Below are 26,661 nucleotides of genomic sequence, written 5' to 3' on the forward strand. Positions count from 1 at the left end.
CCTGCCCCATCCTATGGTGGTAATGTAGTTTGCATCCACAATTGGTGCAACTCCACCTTGGGAGCTCTGCTCTTCCCAGTGGTATAGACAGGATTACCCTCACAAGGCAGAGCCATTTATACAGACACAACAGTGTATCTGGAAATACAGCTGATGGTAAATAATATGTTTCTCTGCTTTCAATGAAATGAAAATGCATTCAACCTACTGATTATCAGAATTTAAAAAAAAAATTAGTTTTTTTAATTAAAGTATGGTACAAAATAGAAATACCATTATGAGGTCTTAGAGCTCTGTTTTAAAGCTCTTAGGCAAAAAGGTTTCAACACTTCTAATATGAAGCATTATTGGTTCTAAGGAGCTGCAAGTCCACAGTGATGACACTGTTCCTATGAAAGTGAATTTAATGTTCACTGAGTGTGTGTCATTAAGGAATATAATTTCATATTGTAACAATGTCTAACATGATGGAGAAGCATATCATTTCAAGCTTTTAACTAGTTTACTAGATAATCCCAGGTCAAACCACTGTTCTCCACACCAATAAAATGTTGCTTTATTTCTTTGTTAGCAGCAAAGAACTGAAATTTGCTACAAGTTGTGTGTCACTCATGTTAAGTTTATGCTAGAAGCAACACAGGTCTGTTCGTCTAGACATCACCTACATCAACACAGCTTGTTTGAATTACTTTACCCAGATTCTCCCCTGCTCTAGCTGTCACATATGAAAGCTAAACTAAGTGTCTCTTCTATTCCAAAGGCTTTTGCTGGGACTGGTATTTTGGTCAGGGAACACATTTTTTGCATACCAAATCAATGCAGCTCTGTCGACAAAAGTCCATAGGCTAGATCAGCTGTGACGCATACACTTTAAATTGGTAAATGATGAACTCTCAATGATTATTTATCTTGATACATTTGCCCTGTGGATAACCATACATCTGACAATCTACCACTTCTAAGTATCTGTAGACTGGCTGGAGGTAGAACATGTAGAGGTATAGAAAAAGAGATAGAGCATCTTCAAGATGGTTAAAGGAAGGTCCTAAAGTATCTAGGTTATGCAGCACAATTAAAAAGCATTCAGACACAGCAAGTTTTCTGAAAAATTAGGCTGCTACCTGTATTCTGCTGTATTTTATTAGACTACTGACTGCTCAAGAGAGGATAGAAAACAAAAGGAATTACAAAGACACAGGAGTTAGTCAAAGACAAGCTACTAGCTCTACAAATTTTTCATCTTAGAAGTTTTTTCCTTTCTCTCCCTTCTGCCACATGCTGTGCTACATTTTGATTAAAAGCTCTAACAAACTACACATTTCATAATTCTGTAAGGCATCTAGCTATTCAGGCTATACTTCCTTTGCATTTTTGATCAGGACTTTGGAAGAGATGAAGCACTAAGAGCATCTTAAGAACCTGCTGCAGAACTAATGCAAACGAGTACCGGAACATATCAAATGCTCTGCTCCAGGCAGACATCCAGAGAAACTGCACGTGTTATAGAGGGTACTGGTCTTTTGATAGCACCGAGTTAGTCTATTGTGCTAAAGTCTCAGGCATTAAAATTCAAAACAATCAATGCTTTTGGAAAAGGAGGATGCAGCCTGGGGGTTTGGATTTACTCACTGCATATATCTCCCTCATCTTCTCCCTCAGCGCAGTCCCTGATGAAGTCACATGTCTGCCCCAGCCTGATCGCTGTTCCATTCCAGCAGCTGAAGGAACCCTCCAGAGCCATTTTTGAGCCAGAACCAGATCCTAGAGAAAAAGAAAACAAAAACCACTTCAGATTATTGAATTGCCTTCCTCTCAACCAACAGGTCATAGGATCCTGGATAACACTGAATGGGAGAACACCTTGTGAAATCCCCTTAATCCAATACTTACTTGATAAAGTAATTATTTTATTTTGTTTGACCTGTTTAATCTTGTCAAATAGCTAATGGTCTACCTAACAGAGAATTTCAGTTCCCCAGGTATTTCTGGTGTTTTAACTTGCAAGGCATCTTTGACCCTTGAAAAGAGGGTTGAAATCCTGCAGCCTGTTCTGTGGTACTTCTCAAGAACACCACAATATGCATAATAGATTTTTAATTGTATGTGAAGTTACTGCTAGACTGACAGTCCTGAAGACTGACATCCTCTCTGTCTAGCTCGGGAATAACATGGCTGCATGGTTTGGAAAGAACATGAGTTTTCATCATACCCTCCTGTTGACATGTATTACCTATGACTTGGATATATCACGTTGTCATATTCTCTCTGCAAGAGAGAAAACAGTCTGATCTGTACTTGTAGTTTTCTTTCTCTTCTATAACCACTCCTGCTCCTGCATCCTGCACAACCCTCCCCTTGAGTCAGAGAGCCCATGAGTCAAAGAGCCCACAGCAGAATACATCTACCAAGATACAAAAATCACTAATTCATTTTACCTATGCTAAGTGGCAAAAGGCAGCTAGCAATGTGGAAATGAGCCAACTCTTATGAAATGAGGTCACTGAACATTACAATCAGAGGCCAGTATCATCCATTCAGAAATGATCTTGAGTAGTCCCTTAGCACCATCCTTTTCTGTAGTAACTTGATTCCCTTGACAGCTGAGAAGTCAGAGATCATCTAGCCTGATGGGTATAATTTTCCTTACTGTAGGAATTCTCTCACCCGGAGGTCTTTGATTGTAGCCAAGTGAGATACTTAAAAAAAAAAAGAAAAAAAAGGACTTGTCCTAAGAGACACATGCTCTAGATCAGCCACCTGGAGGAGGCAGGAATTAGTTCAGTAACATCCTACAGTCAGTATATATGGAGGAGGCCAAGCTTGAGAAGTGCAAGAGCCCCCTCCACAAAAATCTGGGTGTAGATGCAGTTTGCTGAAACCTTCCTGACTCTCTGCAGAGATGTGTTTCCAGTTCCCTATTCCTAGAAGGCAAGCCTAGAAGTATGAAGAGGTCTGTGCTGTGAATTCCCCACTGCAACAACTCCTGCCCTATCTCACATTAAATGGATAAATGCTCAAGATTAAACCAAAGTCTCTGGGCAGAGTGAACCATTGTTTGCCTAACTCACCTGTGCTTGCTACACAGTGCAGCTATATCATGTTCTCTGGTACTACAGGGAGTCAGGAATCACTGGTGATTCAGTTAGATGTGCACTTGATACTTTTATTTATATTGCCTGCCAAAACTAAAAATTAATGAAGCATGTAGGAAAACAACCACTATTTCTCTTCAAGCTTATTTTATGGTGCAAATCAATTCAGGAGTGGGGGGAATACATGCCAAACCTTTTTAATAAAGGACCCCAGCTCCTGAAAAGAGTGCTCTGTGTTATTGTCAGCTCGATTTTTTTGACTGCCTTAGAGCAATTCTGGCTTGCTGCATACAAGCTCCATGGTGCCCTTGTACTTCAGTTAGGGTCAAGGCTGACTAGAGAGGAGAGCTTTGCAGAAAGAATAGACCAAGTAACTCAGAGCTGGTTGCTGACAATTTCTGCAGGCCCCTTGGTAAGGGTTTAAGGCAATGAGAAGGTATCTTCCTTGGCTTTGCCATGCTCCTTGCAAAAATGCACTCTTTAGAGACACCACTGAGAGCCTTCCCTATGTCAGATGCAAAGCTCTTTGCAAGTCACAAGCCAGACACAGTGGGTTCAGGTCAGTATGCAAATGGATGCTAGAAAGCTGTAAGAAGCGACTCTGGTAACTCAGTAGGTGATCCCTTTTCCTAGGGGTATTCAGTGAACCTGTATGGCACCATGTCGCTGGAAGTACCACCTAAAGAAAAGTTAAGAGACATTGCCCACAGCACTTCCATGATGTTAGTAACATCATGACACTCTTAAAAATTCTTCAAGTCCTACTCAAATTCAGAAGTACTTTTGTCTCTCTGAATTACCCCACAGACAGTTTTGAACCCCATGTTTATTACCAACTCTCATGTCCCACTCAGACTACCTGCAGTCCTTTCAGCAACGTCCGTGTTTTATCCCAGCAGCTGCTGGGATACAATATGCAAAGATTCAGAGGAAGGGTTATTGTAGGCAATGGAGTTGTTCTGTTTACTCAATCCACTGTAACTTTGTAAAGGCACTCAGTTTTCCAAGTACATGACTGCATTAACACCAATTATATGGAACCAAGGCATTCAAGAGCACCTACTGTCTTCCCAGGTGTCTTTGTTGCAGCCCAGGAGCACAAATCCCCTGAAGTCAACTGACTGTAGTATTTACAAGATGTCAGTTGCAACTGGACATGAAGCAATTCCAGAAGCTTACCCTCCAAAACAAAACAGCAGATTTGCATGCTCATTCATCTCTGCAAAGACAGGGCTTGAATTAGCTCAGATTAGCATTAGACACATATATACATGCTCCTTGTATAGGTTAGAGAACACAAATAGCAAAGCTGCAGCCTGGGGAATGGCTGGGTTCTGTGACAGTGCATTATTTATTCCTGTCTCCTGTTTGCTTGCTTACTGTGTGCACAATGGCAAAATGAATTGGATAAAGGAGACGATTAACTAGTAAAACAAATAGATAACCAAAAAAAGCTAAACACAAATGACCGTTTTAATGGGACACTTGATGCAGATGTTTGCATCCAAGCTCAAGGAAACTTAATTTTTAATTAAAATATTTTGTAACAAAAATAGATATTTGATCTTTTCATTTCCCAGCCCCTATCACTCCTGGCAAGGTGAGCCAGAGTGACCTGGATTGCCGAGTGAAGTGGCTGCAACTCACACACAGAAGATGTGTAAGGAAAGGAAAATGGATGGTATCAAATAAGTATCAAAGTAAAATTTGTGGGAGACATCCTTTATATTTACAGCAGTGTTTATGTAGCCAGTGGCATCCATAAATTATAGCAGTCATTAAGCTGTACCACGGCTGGCTTGGAGTCTTATAAATCATTATTTAAACAGCAACATTAAACAAATGGCATTTCAGACTCTAAATTGAAAGGAGAAACAAACAACTCCTTGGGGAACAAGTGCTGACTTTGTAGCTCACAGGTCCTGCTTCTGAACACAGTCTAGTCTTGGCAGTGTTCAAATCCAGTACCAGACCCCAGACTCAAATGACAGCCCATGCTTTTGGACTTAGTTTCCATACAGCAGGATGGAAAGGGGAAAATCATGTGGCTTAGCCTAACGCAGGGTAAGCAACTTACTGCTGACTGTGGGACCAAAGGGGATGTGTTTCACTCCTCAGCAAATTTTCTCTGACTTGGGTTGCCTCTTCTCTCCTTCCTCCTCCCTTAACCAGCACAGAAATCAAAATGCACTGGCAAGCTCTGGCAAATCTGTCTCTGAGGAACGTGGCCAGAAAGACTGTGATGTTTGATCACTGCAATATGGGAACCTTCAACTTACTGCCACCACACTTCGCCAGGTGGGACGTAAGACTGAAAATTCTTAGAGGCATTCACAAAGATATCCCTTATCTTGCAAACTGGCTACGCTGCTAATTAACATGCAGGATTAATCAAGCTGAACATAATTATAACTTCACGTGTTACATTCAACTTCTCAGGCCATAATTTTTAATGCTACCAAAAGCTTTTGGGACCAACAGAGTCAGGTAAAGCCCTCCCACTCAGCACACATTAAAACAAGAGAGCTTAATAGGACAGTACTTGGTGATTGTTTGAAAACCTTGTCATTTGTACTCTGCAAAAAAAAAGGTGAACAGAAATTGCAAAGACTTGGGATGAATGTGCACCCTTGTGCACATTTTACCAACAAGCAGCTGCTCTCTGGGCTATCCCTGAGAAGCCCGGTTGGACGCAGGTTCTTGGGGCAAGACCCTGTATGCACACAAGGTGGGAAACTTCAATTTATAATTGCATGTACATAGTGAGAAATACCTACCCAGGGAAATCCACCATGCTTATTTCACCATATGTGCTACGTCTCAAAAAAGAGAAACTTTCCTTCCATTTAATTACACCTCTTAAAAAAAATTTCTGATGAGGTAGTGTTGCAGGCTAATGTTCCTCCACTAAATGCCGCTAAAAATCAGGGATTGTGCAACCTCACTGACAATGCTTATCTGTCACAAGTATTTGTCATTAACTTCTCAATTTCATCTGCTCCTCCTTTGGTTTGAGTTCAAGGCCTTGACTCAGAGATATTTAAAAAGAGAGTACCTGGGGGATTTAAAGGTTGTGTGAAACAAAGGAAAGCTGCTGTCTAGCTATAAAAGGATAGTGAGAATTCTGGGGAGTTTCTAATTATTGACCTTTGACTCGCCATTTCTAATGGGCACGTCATTTCCTCACTCTTCGTCCTCCAACCCTCCAGCCTTAGTAACAGCACAGCCATTTGAAGGCTGATGGCTCACTTGGTGCTGAGGATAGCCATATTCCAGGATAAAGTAAATTTTCTATTGATACGAGTCATTAATACCCCTGCTTTCACCATTACAGAAGTTGGAAGGTATGAAATAAAGGAGGTAGGAAAGTGAAAGAAGAGAAAGACGAGTTCACGTTTAAGGCACCTGAAGCCATCCTTGGCAAATGGCCATTAAACTCCAACATGATACAGGGCAGATCACATAAATCAAAACTTTCACAGCAAGCTACACTGCCCTTATTTTCCAGGCACTCACCCCAGGACACCTGTTCTCAGATCTGCAGAGAAGCCAAGCGGTCGCAGCTGCAAATGACACCAGTGAGAGAGATACTTGGAAAACATGATGACCTCAAAAAATGCTTTGAAAAAAGATTAGACTCCTGGTTTCTCACACCAGGCAGCCAAAATTAGTCAACACTTCATAATTTCTGACTTTAATCTTTGCAACAGCACTGTTACTGTTGCTGTCACTGCCTAAGGATGCAAGTGAAGCCACATTTGTAGGAGGCGGCGATCTCTTTTTATTAGACTGCCTGATACAGGCAGAAAAAGCAGCCCATGTTTGTATATGCCTGAAAGCTTGCCCATTTTTCCAGTTACATAAATTTGCTTTAATCTTATTTCACTTCCTATACATAAAATGGGAATAAACTCATCACAAGAGCTCTGTGATGTTCATTTCATTAACATTTGTAAGGAACTAAGATGTTATGATAACAGAGCCATGAAAAAACCTGTAAGGAAATTATTTACTCTGTTTTCACAGTGCAGTTTTGAATAATTTACAGTATAAAATGAACAGGGCCATACATTTGATGAAGGCAGGATAGAGGATAGTAAATAAATTCCCACTGAGGGAGCACCCCTTGCCCTGCATGCTAAGGGCACAGCATTCCCACAGTGAGCTACTCCAAGGCGAGAAATCTTGCTCATTAGAGCCACATAGAAACAGAATTTTCATTTCACAGAAAATGTCAACATTTCAAAATGTATCTAACCACAAAATAAAAATGCTCAAATTTTTCACAGAGCAAAAGTTTCAAAACAAATCTGGGTTGGAAATACTGACTTAAGAGGTTTCAACACATAACTAAATATTGTCATAAACCCAAGAAATTTGAAAACATGTGAATTCAGACAAAGATAACATGTTGGGCAGGAAATTCAAGTGGAAACTTACTGGTTTGGAACTCACTCATGTCAATAATTCAGCCAGCTCAGTTCTAACGTGCTCTCCCTCTCTGCTGCTGTTTCAAAGTAGGAATGTTATGCTTAGTAAACAAATTCTAAAACATCTGCTCCTTCAGCCTTGCCTAATGCCAGTATGATTGCTAACATCAGAGAAAGCTTCACAGCACACCTGAGGAGCTGGCACTTGTTCACTGCCATGTTTCAGTAGCATGAACTTTCTGCAGAGGTATACAGCATTTAGACTAGCCAGGCCCTCTGTGTTCTCTTCAAAATGCTTTTGACCAGGCCTAGCTACTTTTCCTACCTTTTGATTGAATTACTTCCCAATGTTGATGTTGGTGTGATGTAGCTTTCCTGAATTTACAGCAACAGCTAGCTTCCTTAAAACTATAATGAAAAAAGAATGTGGAATAAGAAAGTTAGCTATATTTCACACTTTCTCATTTTTCAATTAGGGAAGTTGACTGAGGATCTAGTATTTATCTTCATAGCTCCTGAGACAACAAATAATTGCTGAGCACAATAAATAACATGATAATGTGTTTCCCTATTAATCTTACACAAAATCTAGCTGCTTTTTTGTTTTTGTTAGGGTACATGGTAACATGTATTTTCTCCTGTGATTTGCTTACCAATGAATACGCAGCTCCAACAGCACATCCAAAAATTAATAGTAAGCAAGTAAACAGCAGCAGTGAATTTTACAAAGGAAGTGTGATTTTTCCAGCATGCAGTAGTACCTACATATTCTGTGGTATCTACAAAATTGAACAGGGCCAAAAGAGATGGAAAATACTCATTACCAAATACCTATGAAACATTATGTATGCACAGTCATTGGACCTTTTTTTTAAAAAATTTCATCTCACACAGCAGATCTTTAAGGTTTTCATCCCTAAATATGAACATCCTGACTTAGAACAATGCAATGGGATAGAGTAATTTTGTTAAAATCCCAAACCTCATTTCTTTTGGTTGCTGTTTGTTGCCCCTGTTTCAATATCAGACTACATTTGCTATTTGATTCCCTTTTCTCTCAGGTACCTTTGCATCTTTGTGAGATTAAAAAAACCAACAAAACAAAACACACCCTACCCCCAATTTTTCATACCTCGTCTAAAAGCAGTGATAACTATATTTGTAACAGTAAACAACTGCTTAAAAAGAGACCAAAACACCTTTTCTGTGATTTTCTGTGAATTTTTCAAAATACAAATCTTGGAGAGGGAAAATAAAAAAGGTCTAACTTCTATTATTAGCTCTGCCATTCCCATCAGACCTCTCTGGGTCTGAATAGGCTTGGAGACCAGCTCTTATCAGCCAGCAACCTCACCCAGGGGAAACACTGGCCAGACTGATTGCTAGCTCACTGGAAGATGAATGCCGCTTGCCACATGCAGCGGACACTGACAAAATCATGAGGTGGTTAAGATCCCTAAGCTTATTTATAGACAACAGGAGCAGATTTAACATGGGTCCACTCTCAACATCAGGCATGGAACTGAATATGAAATAAAACAAGGCTATTGGAGAAAGTGTATGAAAATAGTGCTTCCAAACTTCATGCGTGCCTCTTGGGTAAACTATAAGAGCTGATTAGATAGAAAATACATGCAATTTTCCACATTTTGCTTCTTAGAAGGCTTGGTTCAAATCCACTTTCAACTATTAAAGTAAGTTTTATCTTTGCCTATTCAGGTTCCCCAGTTCCAAGCACAACCAACACTGCCACTGCACTGTCCCACATATACACAGTGGATTTCAAAAAATTCTTGGTTCTTAAAAATACCACAACAAAAAAAACCCCCAAACCATCAATAACATTTTAAAGATGAGGAAACTGAGGTACACATCAACCAATTTTAATTACTTAAATGAGACTGTAAATTGCCCAACCAGACTAACTCTCTGACTCCTGTTCAAACCTCTACCAGTTAGACTGAAGTTGCGCAGATCCAATAAAAAAGCCACAGAAAGGAGAGACTGGAAAAGATTGCTTGGCTCATTGAAAGCTGATTCCATGCGGGTCAGATATAACTGCTCTCTGAATCTTGCAGTAATCCTCAGTAATCTCTCAGTCATGCACTTTTAGCACTGTCAAACCAGTCAACAGAGGTATATTTGTATGCCTTGTCATGAAAAACACAAATAGAGGTATGACACTTAATTGCATTCAAACATCATTTTAGATAGGAATCATATTTTTCATTTCTAAAATGCAATTCTGCTTCTATACCTGTTTAAAGCAGTCTCTCTCCTTTAGCTGTCAGCAGTATTAAATGAAGGTTTATGACCTTACTGCAGATCAGTTGCTGGGGTAGATGGGCGGAATATCACAGATCAGCACAATCACAAGCATGCATATGTGGTCCCTTTGAGTAGGGTGCAGTGATGCACCCTCACATCACAGCCAAATGCTTTACTGTGCAAAGCAGTGGCCCCAGAGTGGAAGAGCAATAGTTGTTCCAGGTAGGAACAGAAGCTTGCTGAGAAGAAAGTTGCATATTGTGCTCCTCTCCACTGTGTCAACCTCTGTGAAACTCTGCAGGTATGTAAGTGCAATAAATTGTCATCAAGGAGCTAATTTTCACTTTGTTCAAAAACCAAGCAATGAACAATACCTCAAAAACTCAAAGCATAAACAAAATGAAACTGCACATGAGCACTTGCTGCAAGGGAGAGCAATAGTATTGGTGACACATAACAGGTTTGCCACTGGAAGGGACTTAATGTGGATAGAGGCTATCCAGCTTTCAGTTCAGGGAAGTAAAAGGAAACTGCAGTTTCACCCTACCTCCACACATCCCTGAACATCAGTATGTTGGTGGATGCTATGACTCACTGGTGACTCTTCCAGCTGAATGCACTGAAAACTGACTACATCTCAGTGCTCTGAAGGGATGGAGAAGTTAGCAGTTCTTTGCTCTTGTGTATGAGGCTGGGCTTCAAGGCCTTGCTACACTTGAATGAAATTATCCCAGGAGCAAAGCTGCTGAAGGTCAGCGGTCCTCAACATCAAAAAAAGCCTGGAGAGTGACTCCTTCCTGGAGTCTGTGTCTCTGCCGGAGGATCTCTGCTAACCCTTGAGCATGCAGAAGACTTACAAATTGGGAATGCTTACAGAAAAAAAACAGATGTCAGCAAAGAACACAGTGATTAGCTCTGTATAAGCCAAGGTACATACTGAAGATATTAGGAAAAGACATAAGAAGGAATGACATTACAATTCCAACATGACCACCCAGGTTTCAGGCAGTCTCTCTACTGTCTCGTGACATGCTAAAAGACACTTTGGTTAATGCTTTCTATGCAAGATCTCTTTCCCAAACATATACTGAGGTACAGAGAGAATTCTAAGAGTTGACAAATATCATTACTCAGAATTACCATGCCCTGAGAATGAGATGCCTGTGGGTTGCTAGCCACAGTAGAATAGTTAGAAAAATGTTAAATAATATTAAAATAGCTTTTTAGTTATTTTTAATACTGTGATAGGAATTTAATAAAACAGTTGCTATGTGTAAAGACAGATCAAGGAGACAGAACATCTTACATCTCTCCGTGACTCTAGATTTTCTCTAAGATCTTTACCCTTCAGTGAGTAGACTGTGCAATCAAACTCTCAGAAGATTTTACACAATTACTCAGAACTGACAGTCTTTTACAGCTCTCGTCTTCAAATTTGGCACCATAAAATGTATACCAACCCAAAATATTCCTTTATATCCACTTTGTCAACAGGCTCTCTGTTGAGCGCAAGCTCCCCTTCAAGGTTCTTCCAATCCCTCTTACCCCCATTTTGCTAACTGATTCAGTTGGCTATTAATTAATCTCTTAAGTATCATCAGCAATAGTATTAAATTCTCACAAATGTGCTACTGCTGTTATTATGTAAAATGCTCCTCCCAGCTGGATAGGTTTCAGCAAAGCATAACACCTTGTTGACTCTAGATAAATCTATTTATACAATGCAGATGTTCCTCTTCCTGGCAGACAAATCCTTTATAACTAAATCCTTTATAACTGCAAAATAATTCATTATACAAGATAGAGAAGTAGGAGGACACAGAGTTTACTGTTCTTCTTCATCAAGACCTAGCAAACATAAACATTTGGGTACAAAACAAGTAATAAAAAGAGAATATGAAACAGGGGCTGCTAGCCCCACTGCTTGACCAACCTGATCTCCTTCTATGACCAGGTGACCTGCCTAGTGGATGAGGGAAAGGCTGTGGATGTTATCTACCTCGACTTCAGCAAGGCCTTTGACACTGTCTCTCGTGGCATACTCCTTGAGAAGCCGGCATCTCATGGCTTGGACAAGTGTACTCTTCGCTGGGTGAAAAACTGGCTGGCTGGACGAGCCCAGAGGGTTGTGGTGAATGGGGTGAAATCCAGTTGGCGGCGGGTCACAAGTGGTGTTCCTCAGGGCTTGGTGTTGGGCCCTGTTCTGTTTAATATCTTTATCGATGATTTGGATGAGGGGATTGAGTGCACCCTCAGCAAGTTGGAGATGACACCAAATTGGGAGGCAGGGTTGATCTGCTTGAGGGTAGGGAGGCTCTACAAAGAGATCTGGACAGGCTGAATTGATGGGCTGAGGCCAATCGTATGAAGTTCAACAAGGCCGAGTGCCAGGTCCTGCACTTCGGTCACAACCCCACGCAGCGCTACAGGCTTGGGGAAGAGCGGCTGGAAAGCTGCCTGGCAGAGAAAGACCTGGGGGTGCTCGTTGACAGCCGGCTGAATATGATCCAGCAGTGTGCCCAGGTGGGCAAGAAGGCCAACGGCATCCTGGCCTGCATCAGAAATAGTGTGGCCAGCAGGAGCAGGGACGTGATTGTTCCCCTGTACTCAACACTGGTGAGGCCGCACCTCGAGTGCTGTGTTCAGTTTTGGGCCCCTCACTACAGGAAAGATATGGAGGTGCTGGAGCGTGTCCAGAGAAGGGCAACCAAGTTGGTGAGGAGCCTGGAGCACAAGTCCTGTGAGGAGCGGCTGAGGGAACTGGGGTTGGTTAGTCTGGAGAAAAGGAGTCTGAGGGGAGACCTTATTGCTCTACAACTACCTGAAGGGGGGTTGTAGTGAGGTGGGTGCTGGTCTCTTTGTCAGGTGGCTGGAGGTAGGACGAGAGGAAATGGCCTCAAGTTGCGGCAAGGAAGATTTAGGTTAGATATCAGGAAAAATTTCTTTACTGAGAGGGTTGTCAGACATTGGAACAGGCTGCCCAGGGAAGTGGTTGAGTCACCATCCCTGGAAGTATTAAAAAAGCAAGTAGACAGGGTACTCCAGAACATGGTTTAGTGGGCATGGTTGATGGTTGGACTTGATGATCTTGAAGGTCTTTTTCCAACCTAAATGATTCTATGATTCTAAAGCAAATGGGGTTAGTCTGACTTTGTGGCAAACAGGGGCAGAAGGCTACCCATGAATAATTATGGGAAGGTCCAGAAGGAGGAGCAGAGCACATGGAAACAACATACAGAATCCAACCCAGGCATACATGCATAGCATTCTGACTGACTTGGAGTCAAAAAATAATTAGGCATATAAGGAACTAAGAAAAGAGAAATATAAACCAGTTTCAGGAAACAGTCAAATTCTGTATACTGTTCACTAAAGATCTAGTGGATTGTGGTGCAGTTTCAAAGGCGATGTTGGGAACAAACCCATCAGTTTAAGAGAGGGTTACAGTTAACAAGCTGTACAGAACAGGACTCACTCGAAAGCACAAACCACACATGCACAGTGAATAACAAAAAAGAACCACCAAAATTTCTTTTGGCCATAAAATGGACTAGGGGAGACCTAAAGGTACTTTACATTTACACGTGTCTACACTTGGTCTTGAAGTATCAATTTAAAAGACCAATAATGAGTAACATTAATTTTCGTACGTATTTCATCAAGTCTTCTCTCTCAGCAGTGGCCATCTTGGGGAGGTCAGCCATCTTAGGGAACACAAACTCTTCCTGTTTTTTACTATGATACACTGGTTGCTCTGTATTTGTAGTTCTATTCATCTTAAGCTGCCCATGGTCCTCTCCATGGTATAGTTAAGTTATACCAAGTGCAAAGGTGTTAGATACCCACTATATATTTTTACAAAGAGAACAGTTAAAATACCTGACTTCCAGTCCTCCTGGGCCTTTAACTTAATGGGATGTGGACGCAGTTCACCAGCTATAATGACTGTCACTGGCCAGCTACTCACATCACTGCAGTGCCTCAAAGCCTGGAATGTAATCTGTAGTGCACAGGGAATCTACATTCAGAAAGTTTAGTGAAATACTATCAACAAAACCAACCACCCTGGAATTTGTACTTAAACCAGGAAAAATGCCTTGCCTCCTTTTCCAGGACTTCTTGATAAACAGCAGCAGGACTCTTATGCGGCAGTAGTTACAGTAAAGGCTCTCAACTCTACTTTGACCATGCCTCTCCTTTCCGTCCTGCAGGTAATTGCCACTGCTTTTTAGTGAGCAATATAATTTTAAAGGAGTCTGTCAATGAGGTATCACAAAGATGATAAAAGTGCCTTGCCCTAGCATCTAATATGGATAAAATCAATGATCCACTGTCCCACAGACGGTAACAGAGTCAGAAAGCTCAGAGGCCTCTGCACCCACAGAAACCAGGCCTTTATGGGCAACAGCTGCTGCATTCTCTGAAAGATTTTCAGCAGAACAGTAAAACAGCTAAGCAAACTAAGCCCTGGCAAAGACAGGGTGGCAAATCCAAATTATCAGCCCCCTGTGTGTGAAGCAGTTTCAGCACAGACAGTAGCAGTTCAAGATCTCTCCACACTGCAAGAACTCATCCATCCTGCATCCATTTTACCTCCCTCTCCTCTTCAGGTCAGTGACAATCCTGCTGGGAAGGTCTCTGGACAACTTTGTTCGTCTCTGCTAGCAAAAAGTAGAAGTGAGAGAAGAGAGAAGACTCACAGCAGTCACTAGGCCTCTTGCAGGTAGACCATGACTAAGTTACCAGCTCATCCAGGGTATTCTCGGAAATAAAAAGCCTGGCATCCTTTTCCCAATACCCAATAAAAGGAAGAAAGAATTAAATAATCAAGGACCAAGCACAAACCAGCCAAAACACAGGAGCCCAGCATCATTTTTTGAGGTACTTCAACCAGCGCTCCATTTGTGTGTGCAGGGGCCTTGAATTGCTAGCAAATCACCTTCAGAAATGCTGCCTATCAAATAAGGAATCTGACGGTCAGGATTTTTAAATTGGCTCTTATGCTGTGACCTTGGATAAGTCTCTTCACTTCTTCAAGCTTCCATCTCGCTGCCTGTGACAGAAAGAAATAACACTTTGTGGCAGATATGTGGCCTCACTATTGTTTAGAACTAGCACTAGGTGAATAGCTTATTTTTGTTTGCACAGAAAAAAATAATCTCATTTTTAAGAGCTATCTAAAATGAAAATGTCCCCTGTAGAAGAAAAATGTTTGCTCAGCATTACTCCAAAAGATTTTATTTGTTCTGAAATAAAATATTGGTTAGCTCCAGGAAACTTGTTACTGTTCAAAATTTGTTTCATTTCAGATATATCATCCCTCCTTTATGCCTTTTAACATCATTTCAAATAAAAAAATAAAAAAAAAATAAAGTCCAGGGTTAAGGTGTTAAAATTTAGTTTCTTCCCTCACTTTTTTTTGTCAAAACACTTACTAACTTTGACCAGAATTTTGAATAGCTTAGTCCCACTAAGTTGCATTTTTAACAAACCTAGAGTGAAAATGGAGATGCTGCTTACCCTTGTGTAACACATGGAGGGTCTCAAGTGAAAGGCTATACTGAGCATATCACTAAATGCTAATCACAAGCATGGAGGGTGACAGAATCACTCTAGTCATTACCACATGCTAATGCAGCATCTGTCTGAGGAAGCCCTGGGTCATTTCAGCTTGGTCCTGTCCCCTGAAATCTACTCATTTAGACAGTGCACCAAAGACAACTTTTTACCATGTTAGCACTGACAGGACTAACAACATTCTCTCCATTTGGTATGTATTAAAACATGCAAGTATTAGCAAAACACAGATTTAACTGAGGCAACCTCAGATTTGGAGAGTAGTTAAAACCAACCATGAAGCCTGCACAGTTTCACATGAGCACTGTAGAGGTATTACACTGCTATTGCCTTCTCAGTGAGCAGCAGTATGGAAAACAGTTAATGTAAAGTCAACATTAAAAATTTCACTGACAATTAAGGTGACAGATTAAACTGATCTACATGCAATCTGCAAACTGATTTGGCATTCACTGATTAATGCAGTAAATTAGATACTAACATCTCACATGCAATGTTATAAATCACTAACTTCACTCAGCAATGTATATATGGTGTCAAACAAATTTTTGATGCTGTGTAAGTTATTAATTTTTCCATAGGTGAAGCACTGAGTATCTATTACAGTTTTAGGATGAGATTATGAACAGTGACTTTCAATTTCTGACCAAAATTACTTCCAGACTTTGTCACTGGAGTACTTGATACTACTATAACTGCTCAGATTTCCAAAATTCAAGTGGAAATTGCTTTTCATATAGCAATAGAAACCTACCAGCACCAAGTCTGGACCCAAGCTTCTTAGTGTATTTGAAGGTGGAGAGATGCTTTAGAAATGTGATTTATTTCTCAAAAAGGGTGCTTTCAAGAGATGCTCGTCTCTGAGTTCTGCTGATACTCAATATAATACAGATCTGCTGCTTGAAGAAGCTGCAGCAAGGAATGCCACAAGATCTAAGTATTTTGCTCAACTACTGGAAACAAGGCAGAGTCCCTCTCATGCTTTTCCATGGATGTTACTCTCCATACGTCAACAGACCCCAAGTATTTTTAACTATACAGTCACAAATTCTCAAGGTGAAGGTATTCCCCTCCACAAATCCCAGGCAGTGCAAGGCTCTAGCCTTAGCAACAACACTTCAGCTCATGATTGTCAACACTAATGAGTTAAACTGGACTGTAATGAGATCTTGGAGTTATTTGTAGCTGTGGTACAGGTAAGTCCCTTTGGTTGCAGGCAGGCATCCTCCCCCAGCTGCATTGGCAGGAGAGGTTATTGTCTCCATCTGTTCAGGACCACTTTCCCTCCTGATCCGCTGATGAAGCAGCATGTGCAAAGTGCTCCCTAATTTATTTCAGGCAAAGTCACACAGGTAAGACCAGAACAACAGTTCTTACCTACTCAAGGATTTTATGTTAACCTCTCTCATTTTCAAATGGCAGCTGCTCTCTGGGCTGCATTAAAACATCTTACAGACTCTTGTGACCTGCTTAAAGATTAGAGGAGCAAAGCTGCAATACAGTGGTGCTACAAGGTAGAGCAGCAACTCAGTGGCTGTGCTCTAGTCACTTTAAAAACCATCATTCTAATATGTGAGATAATTCTGATACATGATAATATTCTTACTATTCCATGCAAAGCAATTTATGGAAGAAGGAATTTCCCTTTTTTAAAAGGGGCATACTGTGGAACATCAGACTGCTAACTCCCATTTCCTTTGCAGCTTTGGGAAAACTTGTAAACACAGCTTGGTCTTTATCTGAGATATTCAGCTCAAGTCTGCTTCTAAAACAAGGAGAATGGAAAAAAAAGCAACTGCAAGCACGCTCAAGTTTGGAGGAAATTCTGTGTCAGTTTAGAACTGCACAAGAGGGACCTTTCTTTAAATCAAAGATGGAGATAAAAGGATGTGTTTATGTAAGGGAAATCATAGCAGCTTTTTTGCAGATTAGTATTTGAAATTATTAAAACACAATGCACATATAACCAAAAAAACTAGGTACAATTGTCTGTTGAGAAAAAAATTTTGGTTTAAATTTTCCTAAAAAAGAAGAAACATTGATTATGCTAACGTAATGGAATAGAAATTCCCTGACATGACTCTTAATGGTATATCATGCCTAAGAAGTCCTGTCAGTTGAAATTTGGGCTAGAACTCAATGATCTCCAGGAACTGGATTTGAAATGACTAACTCCTGAACATAACCCGATATCCTTGCAGAAGTATGATGAATTAAAGTTCAAGGCAAATGCTGCATGTAATATAGATCTTAACCTCATTTAGAAGCAATGTTGTTTAAGGCTTTATTAAGGGATTGAGTTACTGCTTCTGCTTAAACAGAAGTGACAGAGGCATTCACAAGGGTAATAAAAATAAACAAGATAATGCAAGAGAGGGAATTGCACCTACTAGTAAGGAAGTAACTGAAAAAATAATGTGGATCTCCTATTACCACTCTTTGGAAAGTAGCATAGGGCAAAATGTTCAAATGCAACTCAATTTAAGTAGATTTTTCAAAAAGCCTTTTTTGAGGTCTCCCATAAAGGAATGTGGTCAACAACAACAACAAAAATAATCAAAGCTTTTACATATAAGTGATTTTGTGAGGATGCAGAGAAGCAATATGATCTACAGGGCTCCATTAGAAGGCTCTTGGCTGCCGCTCTGCTTCTACCAACAACCACTTCTGTATCTGAATGTTCTTCTGTGTGAAAGAACAGGTTTTGGTTTGTTTTTTTTTTTTTTCTTGGAAATACTCCTTCTTTTCTAGATCCTTTCATAAAGTATCTACAGAGGGTAAAAACCCAGGGCTGATTTCTGGTTTATAGCTTATACAGGTTTCCCAGAACAGCTGGAGTTTTTGTTTTTAGTGCAGAGAGGCTTCTAGGTCTGACTGGAAGCATCCTGTCAAAGCTGCACAAATGAAGCTTCTTTTGGTAATGCTGGTATTGTAAAGTATTCCTGGATAGCACTATTAATCTTGCACTCAACAGCCATTTAATTTTTTTCAGGGTTTATCCTAACAGACTCTGAATAAACTCCTGCAAAATAATTACTGCAAAATGATTTATCTAGCATGCTAACCAGTGAGCACTGAGGATGTTCAATAGAGAATACATTTCTTAAAGATTCCTTGCATGACACTATTCATTCGAAAGTGAGGAATTGATGGGCAGACTTTATAGATTACAGGTATTAAAGCACCCACTGCCTTTAAAAGGATAGTTCTGTTAGAAATTCCAGGCTACAATTCTTCAAGCAAAGCATTGTCCCCTTTCTGACACTCTGATGATGCTATGATGCTAAAGGTGGAATGAATTGCCCTCTGAAGTGCCTCTTTTTCTCTCTGTTGACTACAGAGGGACCCTACAGACTAGCTTTGACATGATGCCTAACTTTCAGATAGCTGAAGTCACAAAAGATGAATACCACCTTGTCTAACTTCATACAACAAAGCATCTGAATGTCTGAACTAAATCTTGCCTAGGGAGATTGAATCCCATGATGTTGTGAATTAGATGACTGGTTTATTATACAGATTTTATTCCCTGACAGTTCACTTGAGGTCTAGACTGAGAATTGTGCCGAACTGCTTGGGAATTAGCTTTCCAAGTTGGAGTTCAGGATAATACTTTTTTTGTCTTCTATCCACTGAAAATATTTTCTGGCCTTTGTTCAAATGCTAAAAAAAGCAGCCAACATCAGCAGAATGTAGATTTGATTAAAAAGAGGTCTCCTATACACTCTTAAGACAAAGAAATAAGAAGAAAGGGACAAGTCCATTGCTTGGCTTTGTAAACAGGAAAAGAAACTGTCTTCATTTCATCTAATGCCTTTCCTATGCACTCTTTATGAACACTTGGCACTTAGTAAAACCCCCACAAGTACAGTAAGATTCCTTAGGCAAACAGCGAAACTCTGCCATGACCAAGCTCTGTGCCTGAGTAACTTTCGGAATGAGTGCAATTTTCTAAAGAGGAGTCCCCAAAGACAGCACTCAATTATACCAACATGGTAGCAGCTTAGGCATTAACTAAAAACTCAAAGCTGACAGCAAGTCTACTCTTTCCTGTTTCATCAGTCAAATCCCTTAACTTAAACTTCTTAGAGATGCACCAGTAAACTGCTGGTTATCGTTGCTGCCACAAATGGCCTGATTCTGTTCACTCATTACTTCTCTCTCATTTCTAGGATCGATGAAAGGGCTATTCAAAATTGTTTCCATTTCCTCACAACTAATTCCATCCCAGGTGTCAGCTAATCTAATGCTCACTCACTGTGGCCTGGCCAAAGGGCTTTGGTCATCTTTATCCATCTGTTGCCACTCACCTTTGTATTTCCACTTCGGAATTCACAATCTAATTTCTTTGTCCTTTGCTTGTATTCAGTGCACAGCACAGACCAGACTCACCTGTGACTACTACTCTGATATGGTATAGCAATATGAATAAGTGGAAACAGTAATAAACTCCTCTGTAGTATTTACAGAACAGTATCACTGTGGGCTTGGAGTGTAGGAAGAGTAATTTTACACGACTGACTGCCATTTGGTGGCATCCTGCCCAGTCATGACACTTTGGTTTCATTTTGGCAATTACCCTAATTGTCCAGGAAAGGAATGCACTGTTTACCTGAAAAGTCAAAAAATATTATGAACCAGAGGGTGCTCTGACTGCTATTATACTTGAGAAAGACAACTGTAATGCATTACAGACGCTGCTGATGTCTGGTACTGCTAGTAACAGAAGAAGCAAGTAGAAGCACATTTATTATAATTTAAGGGGAGCTACATGAAGTCACAAATTAGCCCACATTCTACAAATCAACAATTAAGACTTCTTGCTACAATATAAACTTATAATGGAGTAATAATCGCCCTAAAGGTTTTGTGATGAGATGATATAGGCACGAATGTTTTATGACTAAAGGGAAAGAGGAGCAGGCTTGTCCAAACGAGAGAAATTGTCTGATTTCACTTGGCAGCAGATGGAGGTGCTTCAAAGATGAAATTAGAAGAAAAGAGAAGACAAACACCATAAGCATAGAAGACCCCTGCAAAGCACTCTGTGCAAAGATGAGCAGGTCAAACATCCCTTGGAGTAGAACTTTTTTCCAACATATGATAGAAAAGGTTATTTTGCATTTCTCACTTGTCTTAATCAGTTGTAAGTTATATTTTTAGAAAATATACTTTGTACAAAATGTATTTTGCAATCCAATTTTTAAAAAATCAATGTAACTTTATAGTAATATGTACCACTGCAAACACTAAGCGTTAGCTCCAACCTCCTTTACCTACAGTGAAAGAACAGCTATAACTTAAACCTAACTCTTCTGTTGGCTGTGAAGAGCCCAGCAATGACAAGGAAACTAGTCCAAGTTTGAAGTTCCTATCAAACCTTGTTAGGCTCCTCCATTTTCAAAAGCTTTGATAAATATACTGTGACTGATCTTCAGCTGATACAAGTAGTCAAAGCTCCAACAGTTAATGGAATGATGTGCAGCGTGCTTTTTTACAGCTTTCACTAACAGAAGCTCCACCCAAGTAACTTCATAGTTACTCACTTCCTTTACTTCAGGAAATAGCTCACATGCAGTAAATACCTCCGTTACTTTGCTGTCTAAGCCACTTGGCAATTTTTGTAGACAGGTGAGTCACTTTACTACTGTTTTGTTACTGATGTACAGTAAAAGTGCCTGATGAGTTAATACTGTTGTCAAAACTTTACACTTAGTGGTTCTGATCTTAAGAGTGATTGCTTTATTTTTGTTATGGTTTCATTAATATATGTTCATAAACACATGTACATACACTTCATTCCATGAGGTGCTATAAGAGTCAACAGTGACTTTCCATAAATCCATAGCAACTTTGGTAATATTACAGAAATATTGAAATTTCATCATTTCCATATTCATCTTTTTTTGTACTGTGTAACATGATGCTGGATTTACACAGTTGTTGCTTACAGCTCTAAATGATGTCTTAAAAATCCAGTACATACTTTAGGCTTAAGTGCATGGAATATTCACTGCTGTAGTCTCCACAAAATCATTTATTCTAGATTGTGGCTCACACAAATCAACCAAAACAGCTTAGATCCCAGTATGCCACAACCTATCATCTCACATAACCACACAGATGGCCTCTCAACCCTCAAAGTTTTTAGGTATAAAAATAGTTGCTTTGTTCATCTCTATTCACATCAAATGAAAAATCCACCACTGATACTATTTTTCAAACATGATAAGTCTCTCTGTAAGAGTTGACTAAATTGTATTTCCTTGTAGATCTAAAAAACATTTCCAAACCTCTTATTTTGCTTACAAATTTGCTGGTAGTCCATCAATCATGCCCCATGAACAACAGACTTCAATCTGGAATTGGACCCGGAATCCAGCTGGCTCATTTAAGTGCTTGCAATCTCGCAGTTGTACAAAACTTCAGCACTTCAGCTGGCAATCATTTAAAGAAGGGGGGGGGGGAAGTATTCTTAAAAATTTCTTTCATGTAATAAAACCTGACTGGTAATTTAAGATCTTGCCATCCATGTATGACTTCTGGATCAATATGCCTTACTAGCAGTGCTTTCAAAGGCTCAATTCATAAAAGCCCTGCATGCTTCATTTACGGAGGTACTCCAGAAAACTGCCTCCATGGAAGCACAGCGCACAGTCTGTCCTTTCTCATCCTCACAGGTGGAAGGCATGCCTCAGTGCAATTCAGCAATGATGGCATTTTTTAAAACTCCTGGGGGACTACGGAGCAAGGTTCCTATTAATTTGTGCTCCTAAGTCACTTGGCAGCTTTTGAAAGTTCCTCTTTCCCCACGTTTTTCATGACTTCAAAGTAAAAGAATCGCAACATACAGGTTTAATGATCCTGACCAAGACTCTGATGTGCAGCTACTGGTTGTGCGTTTCCAAACACAGCATAAAGAAGTCTAATTTGTTGAAAGGGCATGCACTCCTTTTCAGAAAACTTTGGTCCCCTGTTACAGATTCTTAAATTTTTCAGGAAAAAATTGGTGCATCGGGTTTAGTCGGTTGGCATTTCTATTTATGTATTATGGATTTGATTTGGAATTACAAGGCTGAGGCTTTTTGCTTTCAGTTGTTCTATTGCAGAGCGTCTACTTCACTGTATCCCTCACTGCTGGCACCAACGTGCCACACCTCTCCCATACCAGATACAGTGCAGAATTATTACACAATGTCTGTGGTTTGGTGCAGCAATTGGTTTGCTAAGAAAGTTGGCTGCAGTAGACCATGCAGAAACAGAACAGCAGGACAAAGCAAGCAGGGCTCCCTGAGGCAGAAAGAGGAATGTTTTGGACAAGAAAAGGGAAGAGCTGAACAGGGTCTTTTAACAAGACTGGGGCAGGTTTGCAATGAGACCTCTCAGACACAGAAAACAAGCTAAACTTGAATACTTCAGAAGGTAAGTCCTGAGGTACAGAAGTGCCCTGAGCCAAAATCTAAAGAACTCTCTACTGTGGTAAAGAAAGAGGAGGAATTATACCTTTTCTCAATCTTGTATGTTTTGTACCACTACAGAGCAGTGGTACCTCAGAATCCAGCATTGGTATGTATGACACTTATGCAGGCTTTTAAAAAAAATAAGGTTCTTGCTGCTGACATCATTTCGTCGTCTACTACCTGGAAGCACACACAGAAAATCTTTCCTTCTTGTCCCATCTTCCCATTCTTGTTCTTCATTTCCAAAAATTATTTTGCTCATCAATGCCCCTCAGGCTCTTGTGAGTCATGCCAGAAAAAGGGACTAGCTTCCACCTGAACATCCCACATATTTATCTTTGCATTTGATAATTTTAAATGTTAATTGATTAATCCTTTCGCATTTCATTCAGTTTTCACAATTCACTGAATGTCCCTCAGTCTTACTTGGTTTCTTTTCCGGTTCAACAGATTATCCATCTAGTTAGTTCAGTCTGGTTGATTGAGTGGCTATCTGATTAAGTTTGATTGCTCTAGTTAATTAATTGGATTGTAAATATTTATTCCAGTCACTTTCTAACTGGTCAAACTCTTTAATCATTTCCACTATCTAGACCAATTATTCCTGCCTGATATCCTGTCATTTGTTTTCAGTCTTCACGGTATATCGCCATCTCTCTTTTCCTCATCTCTCCCTCTCTCATTTATTCTTTTGCTCACGCAGTCTGACTCCTATCCTTTTTGCTTGATCATCTCCCCTTCCTGTTCTGACTTTCTAAGCTTCCCTGCTGTCTCTCACCTCTTCTCAAAGACCACTGTAATTCTTCACAAACATGAATCAAGTTGCATAGCCAGGTCTTAACATCTTCAAACATCTGCCCTGCTTAAATCAAAAACCTTTCCTACAGCTAACAGGGAACTTCATGGATCTCTATAAAACAAAACTCAGAGCAAACTACCCCTGACTTTGTTTTAGCAAAATCAAGGTTCTGCATGCCCTTTGTTACAGGGTAGCAGTCTTTTGAAAATGTACAGCTTTATTATGGAGAGAAAAAGGGAGAGATAGACTATCATCTACTTACACAATGGAATCAGCTTGCATAAATCTTTGAATCTGGAGTAATACTGGTTTAAAATAATTTGGTCATCCATAAATCATCATTGTCCTCCCCATTTCTCAAGTGATAATAGTGAATCCTATGATTGTTTCAATAAATCCAAGCAGTTAAAACATCACAAGAACTAAGTGGCAGCAATTAATAGTAATAAAAATAAGTTCAATTTGGGGAAAGCAGATTACAGAGTTCATTTTCCTTCACTGAATCAATGGCTCCCCTGTTGAAATAAGCCTTAATTAAGGGAGAAGGTCAGGATAAAAATCATATACAGCATTAAAAAGATAATGTATTGGCCAATTCTTCAAGGTGTTAAAAAGTACTTAAGACCCACAACTGCCAACATTTGCAGGAGAACTGAGGGATCTCCAGTGTCTCTCAAGCAGTTTCCAGTACCTCTAACAAGCAGGCCCTTGTTGTGATTATTAAAGCTTTGGATTTTAAAGGCTGAGATTTCTCAATTCTGTTTCTTAACCCAAATCACCTAACCTTTTTTGAATTACAGTAGATGAGCCTGCCTACCCTGGTGAGACAGTAACTTTGTCTAAGAAATACCCACATTCGGTCCTGCTGTGACAGATTCCAGCCTTTCCACCTTCTGTATGAATACATCAATTCTAAAAACCAGGTTTATGAGCATTATTACACCATCTAAACCATTTCTTTATACCTCCCTCCTCATATCTCAAAAAAACAACCATCAGTTGATTACCAAATAGAACAACAGAACACTAGGTCCCATTCACCAACATACTGGCATGATAAACCTATGAAAACCAAATGCTCTAGATATTCAGGTTCATTCCGCCACCCCCCGCTTTGGTGAGTACACTAATGTTCTAAATAGATTATTTAACATAACCATCACTGTCTAAATTTGGCTCCACAAGAAGTAGGTGTTCACAGTCAGCAACTGAAATGCATAATCACTAATTCATTACTGTAAGAAGCCACTCTACCACTAACTGAGTTACTGTGCCTTTTCTAGCAACAATATTAAGACTAAATTTGCTTAATTTTTTATTCCTAGCATTACTGTAACTTAATTTTAAAAAGATAAAAATGAAAAATGAAAACAAAGATAAGCCTCATAACAAGTGCATTAAATTTATTTTACTTAAATGGGCACAAACCACAAGTGAAATAATTTTCACTTTGGAATTACCTTAAAATGATTTAACTTCACTACAGCCACCACATTCATCTGTAAAACAGTTTTTTCTCCAACACAAGATCCCTACAGGATTAAAACACTAGCAGGTTAGAGATGGTTTTTGGCACACAATCTGAAGTCAGAATAATCAGTCATACCTCAGGAGGGGAGCAGATGTGAATGGGGAGGAAGGTGGTTGCCAAAGCATTTGGAGGCAAATATTCTTAAAATAGTAAGGCTTCTCCAAATGCCTACTTAGTGAAATTAGATCCACGGGAAAACCAGCTCAGTGGAACTGTATAAATAGCATAGGCCACTCCAAGGAAAATGCAGCCGATCTGCCTAATTTCCTTTTTTTTTTTTTAAAATGAAGGATACTCAGAACTTAATCCAAACATACTGAATAATTCCCATTGACTTCAATTAACTCTGGATCTATCCTCTGGCTTGGTAAGCTCCTTAACCATGGCATTAATGCCAAAGGAAATTCTCCAGCTTCGTTTACACAAAAATGACTGGATTGGACAAGTATTATGGTAAATCCTGGTCCTAAACCTCAAATAGAGACAAATACTTCTGAAATTTAAGACTACTCTTTTTTTTTCTTTTTTTTTTTTAAAATCATGTCTGTTTTTCAGTTTTATAACAATGGCACAATACCAACTGTGCTTATTGTTCTGTTCACCTGTTGCCCTGAATTTCTAGACAGTGATGGATCTCCAGACCACGTAAGATGGCATGGCTGATTACACTGAAACTTCATGTCTTCTCTCCACTGTCCCATAATTACAACTAAGCAAACAATTAATAAAAAAAATATTGACACAATTAAGTTAGTTTCTTCATAAATATTCTGTAGACATCTTGCAATTTTGCTCAAGTGAAACTTAAAAGTTATACAAAATTTTTTGTGAATTAATTATTAACATCTAAATTAGCTGTAAGCGTGTCATGTGGGACTTCAATTAGAAACCCCTGTTTAAATTCTTTACAGTGATAACAATCACTGGAACAACCTCCCCAGGGACATGGTGGAGTCCCCATCACTGGAGGTTTTCAAGATGCAGCTGGTCAGGGTGCTAGATAATCTCACCTAGGCTCCCTTTCCCATGAAAGGTTGGACCAGATGATCTTTTGAGGTCCCTTCCAACCTGGGCTGTTCTATGATTCTATCAGATACACTGATACTATTTCAGTTCTTGGTTTGGAAGAGGTTAACTTTTCCAGGCAATTTTCCAGTAGGAAGCATCAAGAACTCATTTTGAAAAGGGGCTCACTGGTATTTCATTAAGTTCAGTTAACCACAACATCCTGTCAGCAAATTAATTTATAAGACAAACTGCAGAAAGTGAGCATATGTGGGAAAACTGAGATGATACATATTCAGGTTTTGTCTGAATACACAAAACCATCATTTTGGTAATGATTCAGATACATAAGTAATCCTGTTTGGAGAAAGCCCTTATTGATTTCCTGCAGTTGATTCATAAATCTGTTGCTAGACTATTTATCAAACAGAATCATGAAAAATACTATCTGGCAGTTGCTCATATTTCTTCATACATGTTGCAAATCCATATTCTTACT

General features: G+C 39.7%; 1 protein-coding gene across 1 annotated transcript in view; it reads right to left on the reverse strand.

Annotated features, from left to right (window-relative positions):
* Positions 1 to 26,661, reverse strand: part of ALK (ALK receptor tyrosine kinase) — a 233,086-nt gene that overhangs the window by 75,785 nt on the left and 130,640 nt on the right. The window contains exon 5 of the mRNA XM_075042474.1: positions 1,630 to 1,761. Coding sequence (XP_074898575.1) covers positions 1,630 to 1,761 — 132 coding nt within the window. The remainder of the gene's footprint in view (positions 1 to 1,629; positions 1,762 to 26,661) is intronic.

The sequence above is a fragment of the Buteo buteo genome, chromosome 12, assembly GCF_964188355.1.
Source record: "Buteo buteo chromosome 12, bButBut1.hap1.1, whole genome shotgun sequence".
Classification (NCBI taxonomy): domain Eukaryota; kingdom Metazoa; phylum Chordata; class Aves; order Accipitriformes; family Accipitridae; genus Buteo; species Buteo buteo.